Below are 23,314 nucleotides of genomic sequence, written 5' to 3' on the forward strand. Positions count from 1 at the left end.
CCTGGGTGGCTCAGTCGGGTAAGCATCTGTCTTAGGCTCAGTCTTGATCCCAGGGTCCTAGGATGGAGCTCCGCATTGAGCTCCCTGCTCAGTGGGAAGTCTGCTTCTCCCTCTTCCTCTGCTCCCCTGTTCCTGCTCTATCAATCGCTGTCTCTCTATCACAAATAAATAAATAAAATCTTTAAAAAAAAAATTGACATTCCAGGAAGATATATTCCTCTTGGTTTTGCATATTTTGTGCATGTTAAACTCTTTTCCAATTCAAGAAGCATGAACTTCAGGGTAACCAATTGATATGGAGCACATGGTTTTTAGAAGAGCTTTCTGAATTATTTCTTGACTAAAAACCATTTGTCTCTTTGTTTTGCAATAAGGAAGCCAGTTATTTCTTCCCCTTAATTAAACCTAGGCTGACAGTTTTTAGTGTTCCCCAGTTCTGTTTTGGTTTTTTGTTTTGATTTTGCAAGAATTATAAAATTGTTTTGTAAGAATCGTGAGATTATGGGACTGCAGTGTCTAATTTGAGATAAATGACTGAATAAGCTTTTATGTCCAGAATATAATGTGTTTGGGGGGACCTGTCTGGATGACTATATTTCTTTTATTTATTTATAAGCATAAAAAACAGAGTATTGACTCGTGATCACCATTCTTTTTTCTTGATAATGTGGGAAAACATGAGCAGAATTAAACTTTAACAATAAATACGTCAACCAAGTATAAGATAGTATGTAGCTCTTGATTTCATTTCAGTCCATTATTACTTCCTTTTTAGCTTTAAGGAAACTTGTCATGAGTTTGAATCATATGATTGCTTTCAGAACTATTGAATATTTGAGTTAACAGGTTTTAAGAGAAGTTCATGTTTTGAATAAAATTTTGCAAGTAATTTTTCTTCCCATTTTTTGTAAGGGGAAAAAATTTAAGTATAGAGAATTATATAATTAATTTAATATATTATCACCCAACCTCAGCTAATATTAATTCCTCGCTAATATGATTTATCTATATCCTTTGTCACTTGGCTGTCAATTATCTTGAAGCATATCCTACATAACATATCACATTTCGTCTGTAAATGTATCAGTCTTAGGACTTAAAAAACATTATCACACCTAAGAAAAATTAGGAATAGTCTCTTCAAATCAGTTACCCCATTCATGTTCAGATTTTTCTGATTGTGTTTATTTCCTTGTTTTTTGTTTCAAATTTATTTGTGGTTAAACTGAGTTGTTTGTCAAATATAGTTTCCCATAGTCTGGATTTTACTAATTGTATCCCAGTTGGCATAGTTCAAATATGTTTCTCTGTTCCCTGTGCTTCTTGTGAGTTGATAGTTAGATTGAGAGGCTTGAAAAAAAACTTTTTTTGACAAGAATACACTTCATAGTCTTGTGTATTTCTATCACAAGGAATTATAATGTCTGATTGTCTTTCTTTTTGTGATATCAGCACCATTGTTAAACAAGTTCATTATTTTATTAGGGGTTATAAACTGGGGGTATTTCAGGGGCGCCTGGGTGGCTCAGTTGGTTAAGCGACTGCCTTCGGCTCAGGTCATGATCCTGGAGTCCCGGGATCGAGTCCCACATCGGGCTCCCTGCTCGGCGGGGAGTCTGCTTCTCCCTCTGACCCTCTTCCCTCTTGTGCTCTCTGTCTCTCATTCTCTCCCTCTCAAATAAATAAATAAAATCTTTAAAAAAAAAAAACTGGGGGTATTCCAGTTACATCATTTTTTTCTTTAGTTATTGATTAGAATATTTTTATAAAGAGAAACCTCCTTTTCACCAATTTAGTTACCCTGAGATATCTTTCATATAGATAAGACAGGGTAAGTAATGGATCCTTTCCCTTTTTTTACCTGTTTTTTAAATAATAAATTGGTTCTCTCATATCCTCCAAAGTTGACTAATGTTAACTTTTTTTTGTTTAGGAAAATATGATTTGTGTTTTATTCATATATCCTTCGATGTATAGTCTCTCTTCCCTCTCATCTCTCTGTGTTCTTTAAGTATAGCCTGATTCTTTTGGCACTTAAGTATATTCTTTTTCAGAACTCTTGTTTCACATGTGAATAATGCAGTTTCATTTGGAGATTGTTGATTCCACACATCGGAATATAACACTGTGAACACAAAATGTTTGAATTTAATAATGTTCCTTGGGGATTCTTTTCAAGGCATTTGCTGACAAAGTCATAGTACAGAGTGAATAGAAAGACCTAAAATTGCTTCTGAGAATTACCAAAGCTTTTTCATTCACTATGACTCAAGGCGAAGGATGGTTCAAAGTTGAGAATTTTCCTAGAGACTGTGTACCTTTTACATTATTATCTCGTATTTAAGCCTTTTAAATCCAAACCAAGTTCCTGATTCTCTTACCTTTGTTTTCATCCTTTTGTCCTAAGCTGATTGAAAAAAAATTCTCTTCAAAAACAAGAATCCGCAAAGTGACTGAAACATGAGTCACTCAATGTCCTGAGGAAATAAACATTTTTCCTGTGGTGAAAATTTATCCATCCTAATGTTGAGTTTTCAAGGGGCTTCCTGACCACGATTTGTTAAAAGTTTTAACTCTGCACAAAATCATGTTGTATTGAGATTAAAGCAACACCCTAAATACCAGACGATTCCTAGAAAAAAATTTTTTTTAGTATTTTATCTAACAGTTCTACTGGTGAATACTTATTACCAAATCATTTGAAAATTTGAAAAGCGGGGGGAAGCTGGCAAAATAACAGTGTAAGTAGAGATGCTAGAGAACTTAAAACATGAGTTTCATATCTGTAATGCACCAGGTACTGTATAAGAGTTCAGTGTATATTATCTTGCCTCGCATTGCATAGGTCAGTATTTTAGGACCAGGATTCACACTTGTGTTCTCTTGATTATGCAATATATGCTTTCCTCCCTAACGCATGCATCTTAACATGCTTTTGGTGATATAGAAAAATACAGATTTGATCTGTTTAGTGTCACTGTGTTGGGAACAGAATCTCATGTGAGTCTTTGGTTTTGCACATAGGGTATCGGTACAGCAATTGGAGAGCTGCCTCCATATTTCATGGCCAGGGCAGCTCGCCTCTCAGGTGCTGAACCAGATGATGACGAGTATCAGGAATTCGAAGAAATGCTGGAACACGCAGAGACTGCACAAGTAAGAACAGTAGGGAAGAAAAACAAAACAGAATACTTGAATTATCCTTAAAGAAGTTGTGGCTAAGGTGAAATTATTAATAGTTACTTTGAAGAAGAAAACTGCCGGTGTAAAAATAAAAATACATGGTTTGGGATAGAATATTCAGAAAAACTGAAATATAAAAGTGATTATAATCTTGATTTTAGAATAGAGAGATAGAGAAAGTCCACAAGACAGCTCAGACTAAGCTGAAACACCTGACCAGAAACCAGGGTAACATTTCTTTGTCCATTATGTGTTTTTAAGTATTATCAAGCAGACCACTAACTAAATAAGGGGGACAAGTAGGTGGGTCAGGCTGTGAGTCCAAAACAGTCAAACTTCTGAATAAGTTTTTGAGAATAACATCAAAATAGTTTACCATGTTTAGAGGAGATTATTGGGGAACTCCTAATTAAGAAAGGACAATTACAAGGGTGCCTGGTCAGCTCAGTTGGTAGAGCATACAGCTCTTGAGCTCAAGGTCATGAGTTTGAGCCCCACATTGAGGGTAGAGATTACTTAAAAAAAAAAGTTTTTTGGGACACCTGGCTGGCTCAGTCAGTAGAGCATGTGATTCTTGATCATCAGTTTGAGCCCCACATTGGGCGTAGAGATTACTTTAGGGGGAAAAAAATATATATCTATATCTATATATGTATATATACACACATACTTTTTTTTTTTTAAAGAAAGAAAGGACAATTACAATAAACTTATCCTTTAACAGTGGGGGGGGAGGTAAAGGCTGAGGCCTTTATACCTGAGTATAAACTATATATCAACCTATATCTTAATGTTATAAAATAGATCTTTTATTCTTTGCAGGAAAATTCCTAAGAATATTAACTGATTAAGTCTCCATCTTGGGAATGACAGTAGCAATCAACATAGACAAAAATAAAATTTAAAAGAGATTTTTGAAAGATTATATATAAAATACATCTCCCAGGGCACCTGGGTGGTTCATTTGTTAAGCGTCTGCCTTAGGCTCATGTCATGATCCCAGGGTCCTGGGATCGAGCCCCACATTGGGCTCCCTGCTCCGTGGGAAGCCTGGTTCTCCCTCTCCCACTCCCCCTGCTTGTGTTCCCTCGCTCACTGTGTCTCTCTCTGTCAAATAAATAAAAATCTTTAAAAAAAAAAATACATCTCCCTTCCCAGATTTGCTCATTAACGTATGAAATGAAATTGTTTGAAAAATTGTCTTGTTTTGTGTTTGTAAGTGCATTGCCCACATAAGCACACACACATTTTTTTTTTCCAAAAGCACTGTTTTTATTTATACAGAGTCCTAACCACTTCAGCGGCAGGGCAGGAGTGGGAGAGGTTCCTTTTTCAATCCAGGGGCCTCCATAATGTTGGTCTGTTGCTACCAAACACACAGGCAAGTGGCGTCATGGATTTGGTAAACTAACTACAATGTTTAGTCTCTCTCTGCTAGAGCAACAAGGTGAACATCAATCTCTGCTTCTGAAAGAATCCTGAATTTAGGATTTTCAACTGTAACTACTCCAACTTCTATTTCTGAAGGTTTAAAATCAATTGACAGAACAGTAGATAGGCATGTAATTGCAGTTTCCACTGTCTGTTCAAATGTCCAATCAAATTTTTCTTCACTTTTTTTTCAAGGAAGCTGGTTGACTCTGTTTAACTCCTACTGCAGTGGCTTTAAACCCACAGTAATAACCTGCAGGATCACACTTGTACACCTGAGGGCCTTGTTCTTCATCGATACCAATTAAAATCATAGAACAACCAAGAGGCCTCATTTCAGCATTCTGTATGTAGACCTGAGAAATATCAGCAATTCTTTTGCACAGCATGTCCACAGGAATCTCATAGCCATACTTGTATTTCCAATTAGCTGCCTCATAGTGTGCCCTCTGTACCTGGGATCTGCTGTCAGCTGTCATTTCCTGTCATCACACAGCCAATGTTTTCAGTTATCTTGAGTAAGTGAGTCACTGTGCTGGAATCCAATAATTTGTCAGGTACTTTCTTCTGTGTGACAATTACTGCACAGTCTTTCCCTCTGACAGCTACCGATGTAAGGCCACCCTGGTTAATAGCCTTAAAAGCATATTCTACTTGGTAGAGCCGGCCCTCGAGTGAAAAAATGGTAATGTGGTGGTCAAAACCAGCGCTGGAACCACGGGACATGTTGGCGCACCCACTACTCCAAGCACTGTCTCTGAGCCCGTAGCTCCCACACCAGGCGTACAAATCCCCCCGGAAGTTGCAACCACTCCACACACACACATTTTTATGAAGAATGAGTTCATAGTTTTCTTCTCAGTGGAATCTGAGACTCAAAAAACCATTACCCTCAATGGAAGAAAATACGTATATATATATTTATTTATTTATTTATTTATTTAAAATTTTTATTTATTAGAGGGTGAGAGAGCACAAGCACGGGGAGTAGTGGACAGAGAGGGAGAAGCAGGCTCCCCACTGAGCAGGGAGCCCGACGCGGGGGTCAATCCTAGGACCCTTAGATCATGACCTGAGCCAAAGGCAGACATTTAACCAGCTGAGCCACCCAGGCGCCCCAGAAAACATATTTTAATGACAGATGGGCTTTTTAAAAAAGCATTATTAGGTGGAAATCCACTAAGGATAGTTAATGGTTTTTAATTGAAAATAAAACTTTCAAATATGAATATAGAATAGCCAAATAACCAAATATAAAACAAATGAATCAAAGAGCTATGAGCATCTGCTCTGTGTGGAAAGAGACAACTTGGCCTTGGTATTTGCTTTGCCTTATCTATCAACCAGATACTGTGTCTCTTCTCCTCACATCATAATGCTTATATTAATGCTAATAATTTTTACTAATATAAACAACTTTTTAATTACTTTTAATGTGTTTTAAAACCCAGTATCTAATTTGTTTTGTTTTTTAAAGCCTTCACAAAGTTTTTTTTAAAGATTTTATTTATTTATTTGACAGAGAGAGAGTGCACAAACAGGGGGAGCAGCAGAGGGAGAGGGAGAAGCAGGCTTCCCGCAGAGCAGGGAGCCCAATGCGGGCCAGATCCCAGTACCCTGGGATCATGACCTGAGCCGAAAGCAGACGCCTAATGACTGAGCCACCCAGGCACCCCCCAGTATCTAATTTGACCGTTGTGTTAACTAAAGTAGTATGGAAAGGTACTATTCTAATTTTATAGAAAACTTCAGATCTAGAAGTTGCCGCCTCCCTAATGTTACACACTTAGAAGTAGAGCTAGAACCAGATCTCAGAATGCCAGCATTATTGGTATATTCCAACTACTGAAACCATGTCCATCCATAGACTAAATGGCTGAGGATCTTCAGTAGCAACAACCGATAACATCTGGAATTGTAATGTATGTCATTTAACATCTCAAAAACTTTTTTCATCTATATAAAATCAGCAAGCTAAAGTAGAACAAGTCTAGGATGCTTGTAGTTTTAAATTTTTATGCTGTATTTGGATGCCAAACAGGTATAAGTATTGTTCTCTGTTAAGTCAACTAATATATTGTCGTTGTTTTCCTTTTTTTTTTTTTTTAACTTTTTGTTTCGGAAGTCATAGTTTTTTTCAATCCCTTCTCCCATCTTTTTTTTTTTTTAACTTTTTTTTAACATTTTTTTATTTATTTGACAGAGAAAAAGACAGCCAGAGAGGGAACACAAGCAGGGGGAGTGGTCAGAGGGAGAAGCAGGCTTCTCGCCGAGCAGGGAGCCCGATGCTGGGCTCGATCCCGGAACCCTGGGATCATGACCTGAGCCAAAGGCAGACAATTAATGACTGAGCCACCCAGGCACCCCTCCCTTCTTTCCCTTCTACCAGCTCTGTAAAACACCTTTCTATATCACTTTCCACTTGGTAACGCCTATAAACTATTATCAATTCTATTTTCTTTCTTGGGAGTCCTCACTCAGGAGCTCCCACCCTCCCCCCTGCACTGCAATCTGGACTGTATTCTCTTGGATTCCCCCTGCACAATTGCTTCTTTTTCCATTTGGATCTCTTCTTTCTTTTGTTTTTGTTTGTTTTTATTTTTTTCAGTAATCTCTACCCCCAACATGGGACTCAAGCTCAATGACCCTAAGATCAAGAGTTGCATACTCGGGCGCCTGGGTGGCTCAGTTGGTTGGGCGACTGCCTTCGGCTCAGGTCATGATCCTGGAGTCCCGGGATCGAGTCCCGCATCGGGCTTCCTGCTCAGCAGGGAGTCTGCTTCTCCCTCTGACCCTCTTCCCTCTCGCGCTATCTCTCATTCTCTCTCTCTCTCTCAAATAAATAAATAAAATCTTTAAAAATTAAAAAAAAAAAAAAAAAAAAAAGAGTTGCATACTCTATTGACTGAGCCAGCCAGGCACCCCTTGTTTTCTTCTTTCTCGATTTACTCCTTCATTTTGGTTGAATACATTCTACCGTAGCTTCCTGAGAAAGAATGAGTAGATTTGGAAATTCTGAAAATGCTGTGTCCTTCATTCACACTTAATTAACTGAATGTAGTATACTAAATTGAACATCATTTTTTAACTTAGAATTTGGAAGTCATTGCTCAGTCGTCTTCAGACCTCTGGTATTGATATTGATGGGGCTAATGCTATCCTGACTCTTCTTCATAGGTAGTCTTTTTTGGTTGTCTTATTTTCTTTTCTAGATACTGTTAGATTCATTATCTGAGGTATGGGTCTTTAAGATTTTATTCCTCTTAATTTTTTTTATCATTTTGTTCCTAATATTTATCACATCCTACTTTGTATGCAATTTCCTCAACTTTATCTTCTAACTCTAATATTAAAATGTTTTTCTACTGTCATATTTATTTTCAAAAAGTGATTTGCATTATATTTCCAAGAAATGGTTTCTTATCTTTTTTTTTTTTAAAGATTTTATTTATTTATCAGAGTGAGAGAGAGCACAAGCAGGGGAAACGGCAGGCAGAGGGAGAAGTAGGCTCCCCTGCTGGGGAAGGAGCCCTGTATGGGACTCGATCCCAGGACCCTGGGATCATGACCTGAGCTGAAGGCAGAAGCTTAACCGACTGAGCCACCCAGGTGTCCCAGTTTCTTATCTTTTTTTTTTTTTTAAGATTTGTTTATTTTAGAGAGAGAGAGAGAGAGAGCATGCACATGAGTGTGAGCACGGAGGGAAGGGGCAGAAGGAGAAGGAGAGAGAGAATCTCAAGCAGCCTTGCTGCTGAGCATGGAGCCTGACACAGGACTCAGTCTCACAACCCTGGGATCATGACCTGAGCCAAAATCAAGAGTCAGACACTAAACCAACTGAGCCACCCAGGTTTCTTATGTTTTTGAAGATACTTCACTTCTTCAGGTTTTCTGTTACTCCAGGCATGATTTTTTCCATTGTTCTGCTTCCTCTTGGAAGCTTTCCTCCAAGCCTGGTGATCCTTATTTTTCTGCTTCTGTGTAAGAATAAGGCACATAAAAGCTGAATGGAAGCTCTGTGTGCGGAGGCAAATTGTAGAAGTGGCAGGCTGTCTTATTTATTGGAACCTCCAAGTATCAGTTTCTGTGTCTCTTTCATTTGGAATAATTCATTTTCTCTAAGTGATGGATCCTCCAATTTCTTGCTTGGGGAATATAAACTTTGTTGCTGACATTGTAAAGCTAGGCTACAGAAGTGGGGTTAGAGATCGCCATTTACCATATAGACTTATCATTTAACTCACTTGTGCTCAGACTATGGATACCTGCATAAACATGTCCTGAGCCCAGAGCCTTTGGTTCACTTTGTCTAGAGACTACACTTGATATCTTTTATGGGGCTAAGGGAAGTTGTCTGTGCTAAGTAGGGGTGGGACCTAGGAGTCTACTTATGCAGTCTCCTCGGGGAACCTGGGTGGCTCAGTCAGTTAAGTGTCTGACTCTTGATTTTGGCTCAGGTCATGATCTCAGGGTCGTGAGATCGAGCCCCGTGTCAGGCTCCACACTCAGTGAGGGGTCTGCTTCTCTCCGTCTCTCTCCTTCTTCCTCTGCCCCTCCCCCTACTCTGCTCTCTTTCTAAAATAAATAAATCTTAAAAAGTAAAATACAGTCTCCTTGGTTTTGGCCTTCCCCCAGCCTCTTTTGCAGTTCAGCTGAAGATCCTTTTTGGAGTTCTGTAATGCAGATCACTTCGCTTTTCCCTTGTCTTCATTAATGCTCATTACTTTCTTTTTTTTTTTTTTTAAAGATTTTATTTATTTATTTGACAGAAAGAGACACAGCGAGAGAGGGAACACAAGCAGGGGGAGTGGGAGAGGGAGAACCAGGCTTCCTGCGGAGCAGGGAGCCCAATGCGGGGCTCGATCCCAGGACCATGGGGTCATGACCTGAGCCGAAGGCAGACGCTTAACAACTGAGCCACCCAGGCGCCCCCATTAATGGTCATTTAATCAAAGAGTTCATGTTTATATTTTTTATTTTGGGGGGTTATTGTTAAGATAGGAGGTGTTCCAGCTCTCTATTTTGAGTAACAGACTACCTCAGTATTTACTGGTTTAAAACAAAAACATTTATAGTGCTCACATACATGAAATTTACTCAAAGTGGTTTGACTGTAAAATGGAGAATTTACTTTCAAGATGGTTTACTTACATGACTGACAAATTGATTCTGGCTGTTGGCTTGGAGTTCATTTGAACTGTTAGTTTGGGACCTCAAGTTACTCTTCGTGGAGATTCTTGGGCTTCCTCATATTATGGCACCTGAGTTCCAAAAACGTGTTCAGAACGAATTTAGGTGGAAGATGCAAGGTTTCTTATGATGTAACCTCAGAAATCCCAGTCACTTTGCCACATTTTGTTGGCCAAGTAAGTCACTAAAGCTAGCCCAAATTCAGAGAGGAAAATTAGGAGTAAGCAAGAATTTGCAGCCAACTCTAATCTACCACAGGGATGAAGGTCTTATTTGGTTATCTTAAAATGGAAACCTTCCTGTGATATCATTTTTAATAAAATAGAACATTGACAAACCAGAATTTCTTTATAGGAGGGGAATGGGATGGTAAATGATCTTGAATTTATATAATGTAAGAGGTTGTTGAAAAGAATTTAGACATATTTCCTTGAAAGGGGGAAATGATGAACTTATCAAATATCCAAAACTTGTCTCTCCTGTGGCAAGAGAATATAGTCATGCTGAGAAACTGAAGAGATAAACTTTGTCTTAGAATTAGTGGGTAGAGATTTTCTGAGGCCCACAAGGCTCAATATTAAAACAAAACAAAAAAACCCAGCTGCCCATCAGTTTTAACTGTGTACAAATGGAATTGCTATTTCAAAAAGAATGAATGCCTTATCTCTCTCTCTGATATCTTTCAGGGATCCATGCACAGCACTTCCTGCATTGTGTAAAATACTAACTGGATGACTCATTTCATTCTTTGCAAGTTTTTGATTCTAGGATTATAAATAATACATTTTGTAAACTTGTTACCATCTAAAAGCTCAACTTCTAAAAACTCAGATCTTCTAGAATTTGATGAAGTAAATTATGCTTCATCTTGTACATATGATTTGAGCTCTTGAAGACTTTTGAGTCTTGAAGGTACTTAATCTTTCTCTACCATTAAGGCAATAATCTTTTTTGTTCATCTGTTATGGCCCTGATTATTTTAGTTACTTTTTGACTGGATCTTCTCTAATTCAGCTTTGTTTGTTTTGAGTCGTGGAAACCAGCCTGCACACAATATTCTGATGGTTATGAGGTTTGGCTGCTTTCATTGTATAAAGCCAATAATTACAATCACTGTTTTGGGGTAAACTATTTCTTATTCCCTAATTTTATATCTGCTTATATTGAAAAATCAAGTAAGCAAAATGTGGACATTCTGTTTCATGTCCTTTAATCAGAAATTTTATATTCTTTATGAACATTTCATTTAAAATTTTTACCCAGAATTGCAGATATATGTACTATCAACCAATTATGCAGTCACACTAGAAAATAATTAAGTGAAATAATATGATAAAAGACTAATTCATCCCTGACAACTATTGATTTTCTTTCTGAGATCAATAAAACTATATGTAAGGCCCTTAAATGAAGTACCATAGTACCCCTCTGAAGTAGGGATATTTTTCCTGATTTGGACAGGAAGCACATTCAAGAACACACAGCCAGTGAATCTCAGAGCCAGCACCCAACCCAATTTACTTTTCTTTTTTTTAAAAGATTTTATTTGTCAGAGAGAGAGCACAAGCAGGGGGAGCGGCAGGCAGAGGGAGAAGCAGGCTCCCCGCTGAGCAAGGAGCCCAATGCAGGACTTGATCCCAGGACGTTGGGATCATGACCTGAACCGAAGGCAGATGCTTAACCAACTGAGACACCCAGGTGTCCCCCAACACAATTTTCTGCCATCAAGATTAGTACTCTGCTTACTGTACTACAACATAGCAACATTTTCCTCTAGTTTAATGCAGTAAAAAGTGAACCAATTAAAAATTTTTTTCTTTCCCCTATACTTGATTTGATTTTTCTTTCTTTATAGCCTTTCAATGTTTTGTTTTGTTTTTTTTACAAGTTTTCATCAGTTTTGTGGCTTATTATAGATTTTAGCGTATGTGGGTATATTTATCCCTGTATACTTTTTCCCAGATTTAGACGAGGGGTTTTTGTGAGGGTTATAACTTATTTATTTTGCGATTATGGCGTGGGGGTACAATAGTTGGGGAGGGGACTGTTGCCAGTTTTCCACATTACAAATTATCTGAGAGAGTCCTCATGTTTTAATTCATTATTCAAAGAAGAGTTTCTAACTGTGGCATAGCAAAAATAAGTTTTTGTTTTGTTTGTTCTTGCTAACTCTGTGGACTATTACTATTACTATTACTGTGTCCAAGTAAGATTAATCAGCTGTTTTGATACACTTTTGTGACAAATTCTTGTTTTTGTTTTTAAGGCTTTCACTATGCAAATAAATTTATAACAATTTACAAGGATTTTTTGTCATTTTATTTGTAAATAGTGATCTTAAAAATATTTATCTTTTCAGTAACAAATTTGTTTTAGGCTCTTTGCTTCTGTTATTTTTCCAAATTTGCATATTTTAAAATTACATAAATGCTTAAAGTAATAGGACTGGAACATTCCGGAAGTAGTAAAAGCCCACATACCTACTTCCCAGAGAGGGATAATAATCACCACATTTTAGACTGTGTTCTTTGCATATATAACTTTTAAAAATAACTAGAATCATACCGTAAATATTAGTCTGAAGTTCCTTTTTCACATGTATGTCATAGACATTTGATACTGATTTTTAAAACTGTGTTACTACGAAGTGACACAGGTCATTGTGGAAAATTTATGTGTGTATTTAAAAATAATTCCTCTATCCTTCAGTCTGTTTTTCTAGAAGCATCTATAAGAGTGAATTGTATATTGCTTTGTGACTTGTTTTGGATATAAAAACATCCTAGGAACAAAAAATTTTCAGTGTCATCAAATATTTTCCATATCTTTGCTTTTTATAACAACTTTCTTTCTGGTTACAAAGTATGTTCATTGTATAACATGTTGAAAATATAGATAAACAAAAAAAAGAAAGAAAAAAACTTCATCTAACTGGTTCATTTACCCGTTTTTTATATTTAGTATATTTCTCACTTTCTTATTGATTGACATTTTTAAGGAGATTTCTTTTGTTATATGCTTCTATTTTTTTCCATATTGTTTATTGTGTGTTTTTATTACGTTTTACTTCTTGGATAAACAAGTTTACTTTTTAAAAAATTCTAATTTCTTAGACTTTCCCTTTTGGAGTAATGCCTAAAATTATCTTACTGAACCCTTATGATTATGTAGTGAATATTAGCCATATTTCCTTTTAGAATATTTATGGTTTGATTCTTCCATCTTTATTTATTAAAATATTTTTATCTATCATATAATGTAGAAATCTAACTTTCTCACCTTTAGGTAACTAGCTATTTATGTGACATTCCAGCATTTTCCCAGTGATATCAATATGTTAGTTTTGTCTTACAGTTTATTGTTATAAATTGCATATTATATTTTTGTAAATAGTTATTGGTATATAAAAAGATACTATGTTTTTATTTATTAAGCTGTAACTTTATTGACATCTTTTAGTTATATCTTTGTGATTTAAAAGTTTTTATAATATTCAGTTTCACAAGGATCCAGAAGTTTATCTGACTTTGGTGCTGGAATTTCCTCACAGATACATGTATTTTGTAAAACCCCCAATTTGATAGGAGCACTAAAATATAGAAAAGTTGGATCAACTGTAGCTAAAACAGGAAATTAAGTAAAATGAATAACATGAGTGGGTATTTAAATTTTAAGATTGCCTGAGACTGAGGTAGAAAATGTGTTTTTTATTCATTTAGGTAAAGCCCTTTGATAGAATAAATTTATCAGCAGGAAGAGTGAAAAAAAAATACTTGGCTCTCATTGCTTTATCATGTGCTCTCCAACTAGGTTAAAGGGTGTATATGCTTTTACTAGGAAATTGTTACCAGGTAGCAATTTTACAGCCAAGTATTTGTGTAAATTCTAGTTTTGACTAATGGTTGGATTTTGTACCATAGATATTTTGAGGAGAATAAGAGATTACTAATACATTTATTTTAATTTGGATTCTTTATGGTACCTCATTTATTTTCATGAGTACAGTACTGAGATTAGGCAGTATTTTTCCACTAAACCAACTTCCTTTTGTTCTTGGCTTTCTATCACGTTTTCACTAGATGTCTGTGGGAGGTAGACGTGAATAAATTTAGCTTCCTATGACCTTGAACTATTCTAGCATAATTTATACAATATAAGTCTAGATAGCTGTTTATGTGCTTGATGGACTATTTCATGCAAGGGTTTTTTTTTATGATTTTATTTAAAGAGAGAGCATGTCCACGTGCAAGCAGAGGGAGGGGCAGAAGGAGAAGGAGAGAATCTCAAGCAGACTCTGTGCTGAGTGGGGAGCCCAACGTGGGGCTCAGTCTCATGACCCTGAGATCATAACCTGAGCCAAAATCAAGAGTCAGACGCTTAACTGAGCCACCAAGGCACCCCTCATGCGAAGTTTAATTGTTCTCTTTATGATACTCTTTTTCTTCTTTGTTCCTGATTTCTGTTAATGATGTCACCATCCTCATAGTCACAGTCAAAACTGAGTCATCTGCCTCCCTCCTTGCTTCCCATATCCATTCTTCAAAGCCTGTTGACTCTACCTCCTCAATATCTTCATATCTGCCCTCTCTGGTTCAGATCTTTACCAACCTCTTCCCTGAACATTTCCAGTGGCTTCCTAATAGGTCTCCTCTTTACTAGTTTTTCCTCTCCAATCTATTTCCTGAACAAAGCAACAAAAATAACTTTCTGAAAAAATACCTCTGGTCATGAAACTTTGCTGCTCAAAAATCTTCCTAATCCCCAGAAATTGTTTCTTGCTATAACTTTCTTGTGTCATCTTCTACCTTCATTTAAAACTTTATGCACTTTCTGGGGTACCTGGCTAGTTCAGTTGGTAAAGCATGTGACTCTTGATCTTGGGCTGGTGAGCTCAAGCCCCACATTGGGAATAGAGTTTCCTTTTAAAAAATAGAATAAAATAAAAATTAAAAGTATTTTTTAAAAATAAAACTATTTATGGACTTTTCCTATCTCTCCCAGGAGTCTATAAACTCCTTGAGAGGAGACCACAAAAATTATTTGCAACAACACCTGCCTGGTCTTGCACATACTACTCATGTGGTAGATAATTTGAATAAACTAAGACATATCGAGAGAGAAAATGTACGTTACATGAAACACGTTCACTTAATAGTCTCCACTACCAAGTAAAATGTAAACTGCAGTGAACACAGGTCATTTATATAAGAAAGACTGAATTGTTCTGCATCTTTAATAGTCATCTGAGAACAACACTTGAATATAGGAAACATCAGTAGCTAAATGACTTATAAATTTTCAATTCACATTAAGTAAAAGAAGATTCATAAAATTCCGTATTTTAGAAACAACCTGGAATTTCTTGTAGCAGCTTGTTTATTCTGTAGGCCACATAGCCAAAGAGGAAAATTAGAAACATTAGGAAAAAAAAGTTTGAAAAATAAAGTAACCTATTCACTTGATGTATCATAAAAGATTAGAGCAATAGGAAATGGGAGCATGGGGGTGGTTGTGGTATTTTTGTGTTTAAAGCTTACACAATAGAGCAAGAATGTTGTACATATTTACTTGGAAGAATATGGTTTGAATAAGTTTGCTTTCCTAAACACCATCTGTCCAAGTGACCTAGCTACTTGGATTCTTTTACCCAAAATAGGAGGTTGCTGACTGTGTGAAATTTACTGTTTCTTATTATTCCTAAAGGAAATTGATAATTAAGGTAGAAGTAAGAAATTTAATTTTCTTAAAACTTTATCTGTTAAGAGAATGCAGTTTTTTTCCTCCGTTATTATATTGATTAGCTTTTCTGTTGAGTGTAAATCATGAGTCTGTACACCATCTTAGGTTAAGTATTTCCTCAAAGGCAGTTTTATAATTTCTGGATTTAATCTTATTTTAAGGGATCATGTTTTTAGCTTCTGTTTAGGACTGCAGTATGTACATTGATTAATATTTGCCACTTAATCTGATTTTTTGAAGCTAAACCCCCAAATTAAGTTTAAATGCTAATATCTTGGGGCGCCTGGATGGCTCAGTTGTTAAGTGTCTGCCTTTGGCTCGGGTCATGGTCCCAGGGTCCTGGGATTGAGCCCTGCATCGGGCTCCCTGCTCCGCGGGAAGCCTGCTTCTTCCTCTCCCACTCCCCCTACTTGTGTTCCCTCTCTCACTGTGTCTCTCTCTGTCAAATAAATAAAATCTTAAAAAAATAAAAATAAAAAAATAAATGCTAATATCTTTTATCTTACTAGTTGGTATTAAATATTATTTAAGGCCCAAAAAACTTTTTTTTTAGGTTAATAAGATCCTTTCCTATTCAGAAATTTCAGCTTATTTACTTATTTTTTTAGTGAAAACACATTCTTATGGCTGGTACATTTCTCTTTATGCAGTAGACTAGATTACCCAGTGAACATCCCCCAAAGTGCAAGATGATAATTAAAGGTTCTTTTGACACTCTTTTGGTGATGATAGAATATGTGTTTGAACATTTGAGTTAGAGACTTTGGGAAAGCATTTAATAATGATTATTTATACACTCACTAAAGTGCTTTAACATTCCTTTGATGCTATTCTCTGTTAAGCACATTTTCCTGTGAAGTGTTTGTAGTTGCCCATACCATATCAATGCCTGCTGGTTTTTCCCCCTGTGAACTGTCTGTTCCTTTACATACAGAGATTTATGAAAGAGTTCATGGTGTGGATGACTTGAAAGCCAACAGGACTATTTTCGTATACTTTAGTGCCAGTTGAACACTCTGGGTGTCAGTTGTTGCTGGGACCTGTTTTTGACTCTGTCGAACCTTTACTGGCTGTGGTTTGTCTGGCCATCACATGACTTCTCTGAAAATTCCCCCTCCCCTTCATTTCCAGTAAACTGTTCGAGTAGGAGTGAGTCAGAGTGAAACCAGCTTCCCTGTAACCACAGGGCTTGTTAAAGAATTTGTCAACGTGGACTCTAGAGGGTTTGCATTAAGCTTTGCAGTAACAGCTATGGTTTGTGTTGCGTCAGGACTTCCACAGAAAAGCTTCCTGCTCTCAAGATCTTTTCCTTGTTTGCAAGGGGTTAAACTGATCAACTTTACCATAATGAACAGTAGAGACACATGTTAAACACATTTCTTTATCATTTAAAGGCGTGTCAGAGCTACCAGGGTTGACTGTAGTTTCTCTTTTTCAGAATCAACCACACCCAACAACTTTAGTTTGAGACAGGCCTGCTAGATCTTCTTTCAGGCTGGCTCATGATTTTACCACAAAGTACCATCAAGATTAAGCAATTTTAAGTGGTCTCTTTTGAAGGATTCCTTTGCAGGATATTGCGACTGCTAGCACATTTAACTTTGGTATACAAAGGTCACTTGCATTAGGCTCAATGAGAAAAGGTAGCACTTGAAATAGTTCTATAGTTGTAGTTTGTAAGCACACACACTTAGCATGTTTTATATGGAATTCTTAATGCCTCATTTGCTTTCTCAGGAAACTTTTACTTTACTTTGAACTCTTTTCTCACCATCCCACTCCCAGACTTTTAATCCTTATTTGTTTTCTGAGTCTTCTCTATTTCTTTAACCCATTTTTATAGTAGTATTAACTAACTGACAGTCATTGCGGCTTGATTCAAGTTCCTGAATGAATGGCCACTGGGAAACTTATCTACTCATTGTGCATTCCTGAATCCATTTGTTTTTACATGTGCATTTCTGTATTTAACCATGTCATCTCAGCCAGACTTTTCTTTTAAAAATAAATTTAATGAATACATTTAAATCCAACCTCCTAAAAATCATTTTTATTCTGCTTACTTTTTTGGTAACAAAATAAATTTCGAGAAAACAAGTGGTAGAAAATATTGAGCTAGTTATTCGTCACAGGAAAGAATACAGAATAGTGGAAGTTTGAAATTGTTACATTCTAGCAATGCTTACTAACTCTCAATGGTCACATTAAAATAGAAAAAAATTTTCTTTTGATGAAAGAGCACTTGTCATTGAATCTAGATTTTAAAATGAAAATAAGAGGTTAATGTAGCCTAGTCATTAGCAAAGCATAGTAAGTCATAAATGTTTAAGATTTTTCTTGTTAGTTTGCTTTGGATATTGGAGTAGAATATAGTTTTGTTTTCTGTCTGCTTTGTTTTTTTCATTAGCACACCTATACAGATATGGGGGAAAAATTAGCAGTGGGTAGGCATTAGGTTACCTTTGTTAAACTAATTTAAAGATTTTTTTTCAGGCTATCTTTCAAACACCTTTTGTAAAATGCCTTTGGAAAGGCCTCTTTCATTGAAACGTGGACCAAGAGACGATGTATGCTATGGTTTTGCTCATGAGTTTGCAAATCAGCAACATGGGAATACAAACTCACCTTCTGTTATACCTGCTGAGTGCGCCGAGGGGTCTTGGCTGAAGATCAGAGTTTAATGCCAGACATGCGGACAGTAGAATAATTATTATGCTCATTTCCTATTACAAAAGGTGTTGTTGTTGTTTTTAAGATTTTATTTATTTGAGAGAGAGCACAAGAGTCGAGCACAGGGGAGGGGCAGAGGGAGAGGAAGAAGCGCCAACTCCCCTCCGAGCACGGACCCTTCGGCAGCCCTCCCAGGACCCTGGGATCTTGACCTGAGCTGGAAGCAGATGCTTAACTGACTGAGCTACCCAGATGCCCCACAAAAGATTTTTTGTTTCTAATTAGCCAAGGTGTTCGGTTTGTCATTATAGATCTGTAGTTCTCTCTTACTGAGTATTTAAGGAAATTTCTCCTGGTTGAGTGTTCTTCCCATTTTCCTGTCTTGGAAATGTAAAAACCTGACTGCAGTGGTTTTAAACTCAAGCACTAGGATAACAGGAAGAGAGCATGGTGATTAATTCAGTGCTCCCCTCAAAAGTATGCATGTACTCTAGACTTCTCTGTCTCCTTCCCTGATAAAGGTCTGCATCAACTAATCAAAACCTATAAAAATTTGTGTGTTTACTACTTCTTGAGGTAAAAACTTCAGTAAGTTCATAGCCTGTTATTAAAGTAGTGCTGCCATTCGTTGGTTTTAAATTTGCCTCTCCCACATTATAAAGGGTGCCACCCTTGTTCTAGCATTATAAGATTGTTTTAACACTTCCCCTTTCCTCTTTTCATAACTCTATAGATTTCTGTTGGTTCCCTTTTCAGCCTTTCTAGAGAAAGTAACAATTTACTTTTTATATCTAACAGCCCCTAAAAGTCTTTGATCCCTTTTTTTCCCCCATGACTCTTTATCTAATTCTTTTATATCTTATGAAGTTATCAGATCTGCACATGATTTTCTAAGGGCATTACTATACTCATGTTTTTTCAGATTTCTACAACTATTGTCCTTTTGCCAATGCATTTTGCTGATGTTTTTAATAAATTGTTTACTTCAATAAACCATTTACTTGGGAGACTACTCCCAGTTCCCTTTTCTTTGTTCATAATGTAAAACTCTTATAACCCATCATTTTATATTTAAATAATTTTTCCCTAAATGTGTTATCTAACTATGGTCTACATTGTTGCATTTCTTCTTGATCAAGCTCACATGATCTTTCAGTTTATTGTCATGAATTTGGCATTTCTTACTTTAAAATTTTAATTTCAGCTATAAATTTGGAACTTAAACTCTTTGATCCTTTTGCCAGGACCATTTATAAATTTGTTAAGCAAAATTGGTTCTATCTTAGGGAAGAATCCCACTATTTACATGTCTTATATAATAGAGAAGATCCCATTTATCTTTATTCTTTGTTTTCAGTCTCTTAAGTTTCCTGTCCCTGGTAGTTTTGTAAATTCCATACTGACTTTGTTTTCATAGCTTTGGATGTTTAAGTGAAGTTCATCTCAACTACTTTTACTTTTTTCCATCCAGAACCTAGTATTGTTGTCTTACTTACATAGCAGGTTGTCATATGCTTTTTGTTTTCTCAATTCCAGTTTGAATTTGGAAATAAACATTATTCATTAATTACTTGTAACCAAAATAGAATCAATTATAAAGTGCTAAAAATGAAGGGTGACTTTCTACCCCAGCATCCAACTAAAACTTGGTAAATACCCTTTCTGGTGAGACATGAGGAGATCACATGAGGAGATACTGACTTCAGACTGGAAAAAGAGAGAAGAAAAGTAAAGTGCATGATTTGTATAATGTGTCATTTCTAGTAAATCTTGCATACTCAGACATTTTCCCTGAGTGTCTAGAGCACTGTTGTTCTTGAACTGCAGAGTCTGTTTTTATTTCAAATAGAGGCTAGGCAGGCACTGATAAGAATGGATGCCTGCCTGCCTTCCTAAGAAATACCATATGGTTTCTTTTTTTTTTTTTAAGTTTACTTATTTTTTTTTTAGTAATCTCTACGCCCAGTGTGGGGCTTGAACCCATGACTCTGAGATCAAGAGTAGCACGCTCTTCCGTAGATTCCCCGCTGAGTGCAGAACCCTAAATGGGGCTCAGTCTCACAACCCTGAGATCATGACCTGAGCTAAAATCCAGAGTCACTTGCCCAACCGACTAAGCCATCCCGGTGCCCCTCAAGTTTTTATTTAGATTCCAGTTAGTTAACACACAGTGTAATATTAGTTTCAGGTATACAATGTAGTGATTCAGCACTTACATACAACACCTGGTGCTCATCACTACAGGTGCACTCCTTAATCCCCTTCATCTATTTAACTCATCTCCCTACACCTCTCCTGTCTGGTAACCATTAGTTTGTTCTCTGTAGTTAAGAATCTGTTTCTTGATTTGCCTCTTTATTTTCCCCCTTTGCTCATTTGTTTCTTCAATTCCACATATGAGTGAAATCATATTTGTCTTTCTCTGACTTATTTCACTTAGCATAATACTCTAGCTCCATCCATGCCATTGCAAATAGCAAGATTTCTTTCTTTCTTTCTTTTTAAAGCATTTATTTATTTGGGACACCTGGGTGGCTCGGTCGGTTGAGCGTCTGCCTTCAGCTCAGGTCATGATCCCGGGGTCCTGGGATCGAGTTCCACATCAGGCTCCCTGCTCAGGGGGGAGCGTGCTTCTCTCTCTCCCTCTGCCTGCCGCTCGCCCTGCTTGTGTGTGCGCTGTCTCTCCCCCGACAGATAATTAAAACATTTATTTATTTGTCAGGCGGGGAGAGAGTGAGAAAGCGAGGAAGCACAAGCAGGGGAAGCGGCAGGCAGAGGGAGAAGTGGACTCCCCGCTGAGCAAGGAGCCCAATGCGAGATGCCAGGATACTGGGATCATGATCTAAGCCAAAGGCAGATGCTTAACCAACTGAGCCACCCAGGCGTCCGAATTTCATTCTTTTTTTATGGCTGAGTAATATTCCGTATGGTTTCTTTTCAACACAAACCTAAGCAGGGAGAAAGAAATAGAGGAAAAGGAAGCAGCAGATACTGGTCAATTTAAATGTGGGTAACTTGGACTTCAATTTTAATTTGACTGAACTATGTAAAGGAAGAAAAAAGTACTGTATGCTTATCTGAACTTCTAAAAATACTTCTCTGCTTTTTATCTAACAATGTTAACAAATGCTGATGATCAGCCCCTGAGAAAGCCTCCTGAAACGTTAGTTCTTCCATCTTGTCTTTCCTTCTAGACTACTCACAAGATATTTTATGTCTAACAGATTATTTTTGAGTTTTAAGATTAGTAATCGTAGGGAGATAACCATTACAAGTGTAAATAACTGAAGAATTACCTCTTATTTTCTGGAGACAAGAATATGTTGATTAAGAACTAGCATTCAGGAGTAGTAATTTTTTTAAGATTTTATTTTTAAGTAATCTCTACACCTAACATGGGGCTTGAACTCACAACCACGAGATCAAGAGTTGTGTGGTCTACAACTGAGCCAGTCAGGTGCTCCTAGGAATAATAATCTTATCCATTGCTACTCTCTTATGAAGGAGGCTTTGGTAAACTAATTGGTGGCATTACAAAACAGATTTGATAAATTTTCAGTTCTTACTGCATTTCCTTCCTTCCCTTCTTCCTGCTTTACAGCCCTCTTCCTTCCTTGATATTAACATGTTGCTTTTCTCTTTTTGTAATTAAAAACAAAACAAAACAAAAACCTCATATCCCCTCAGTTGTAAGATTGCACTATAACTGAGCTCATCATAATGTCAACAAAGAATTCTGACAAGATACTTTATTTCATTGGGTCTCAGGTTTTTTTTAATCTTTTGACAGTTACTGTGTAATTTAACTTTGGTCTATAATTTTTCCCATAATCAGTTTTATCTCTTATTTATCATGGTGATAGATACTATTTCACCATTTTATAGAAAAGCTGAAGAAACTGTGGCTCAGGAAACTTTTTTTTATTTTTTTAAAGATTTTATTTATTTATTTGACAGAGACACAGTGAGAGAGGGAAGACAAGCAGGGGGAGTGGGAGAGGGAGAAGCAGGCTTCCCGCAGAGCAGGGAGCCCAAAGCGGGGCTTGATCCCAGGACCCTGAGATCACGACCTGAGCTGAAGGCAGACGCTTAACCGACTGAGCCACCCAGGCGCCCCAGGAAACTTTAAAGACAGTATGATCAGTGCTCTATCATTTTGACGTCACGTGAGCTCTGTAGAATTAGTGTTTGTATTGTTTCTCTAAGTACTTTTTCATCTTTTCTGTTTTTCTTGTTCTCCTTTGCATTGTAGGTTTCCTGAGTCATTCATCATCTCTCTTTGCTTTTTCTACCAATTACTATCCCCCTCCCATATACACACATTAAATTTTCACAATATGCAATCTAATAAAAGTACCGTAAGTAATAGAAATATATGAATATGAGCAGGAACAAAAACTGAATTTTCTTTTCAGATTTCTAGAGGACCTAGTTTTTTAGTACTTATTTAGTTAACTAGTGGCCAAAATAAGTATTTCTTATTGTTTCAAAGAATACACAGATCTTCTTTGCTTGTGTTCAGTTTTCATTGATTTTGATGGATGTGAGATATATTTTATATATAATTTCTTCTTTTTTAAAGGGGAAAAGATGGTTTTTATTTTATGTTTTTCTAATTTATTTTTAATGTGCCAGAGAAAAGGAAATCTTAGTCCCAGTTTTAGATAATAACAAAAGCAAGCAATAGTAATTCTAGCTAGATAATCCAATACTGTTTTTATAATCATTTGTCTTTCATTCTCTAAAAAATTAGTGTCCTGGATGGGATATGAAGAAGACAGGACAACTGTTTGCTCATTACACATTGGAGTACACAGATTTCTTATATTTATCATTTACAGTATTGATTTTTGCCACATCTGTGAAACAGCTGTACCCTTAGTCCCTTCTTTTATTTTTCCATTTTAACTATTGAATTTTTTATTTTTTATTTTTTTAAAGATTTTATTTATTTATTCATGAGAGACAGAGGAGGAGAGAGAGAGAGGGAGAGAGAAAGAGAGAGAGAGAGAGAGAGAGAGAAGCAGAGGGAGAATTAGGCTCCCAAGGAACAGGGAGCCCGATGCGGGACTCGATCCCAGGACCCTGGGATCATGACCTG

At 36.7% G+C, this 23,314-nt stretch overlaps 1 protein-coding gene and 1 pseudogene across 3 annotated transcripts in view; one reads left to right on the forward strand and one right to left on the reverse strand.

The window, feature by feature from the left end:
• The window catches only part of VMP1 (vacuole membrane protein 1), a 137,303-nt gene that overhangs the window by 63,644 nt on the left and 50,345 nt on the right, over positions 1 to 23,314 (forward strand). For all 3 annotated transcript variants that reach the window (XM_028109040.2, XM_028109039.2, XM_088028349.1), the window contains exon 7: positions 3,025 to 3,156. In XM_028109040.2, coding sequence (XP_027964841.1) covers positions 3,025 to 3,156 — 132 coding nt within the window. The remainder of the gene's footprint in view (positions 1 to 3,024; positions 3,157 to 23,314) is intronic.
• Positions 4,431 to 5,340, reverse strand: LOC114213769 (proteasome subunit alpha type-6 pseudogene; annotated as a pseudogene).

This window comes from Eumetopias jubatus, unplaced genomic scaffold (assembly GCF_037043125.1).
Source record: "Eumetopias jubatus isolate StellerSeaLion01/CBP00866 unplaced genomic scaffold, mEumJub1_p1.0 scaffold_10, whole genome shotgun sequence".
Lineage (NCBI taxonomy): Eukaryota > Metazoa > Chordata > Mammalia > Carnivora > Otariidae > Eumetopias > Eumetopias jubatus.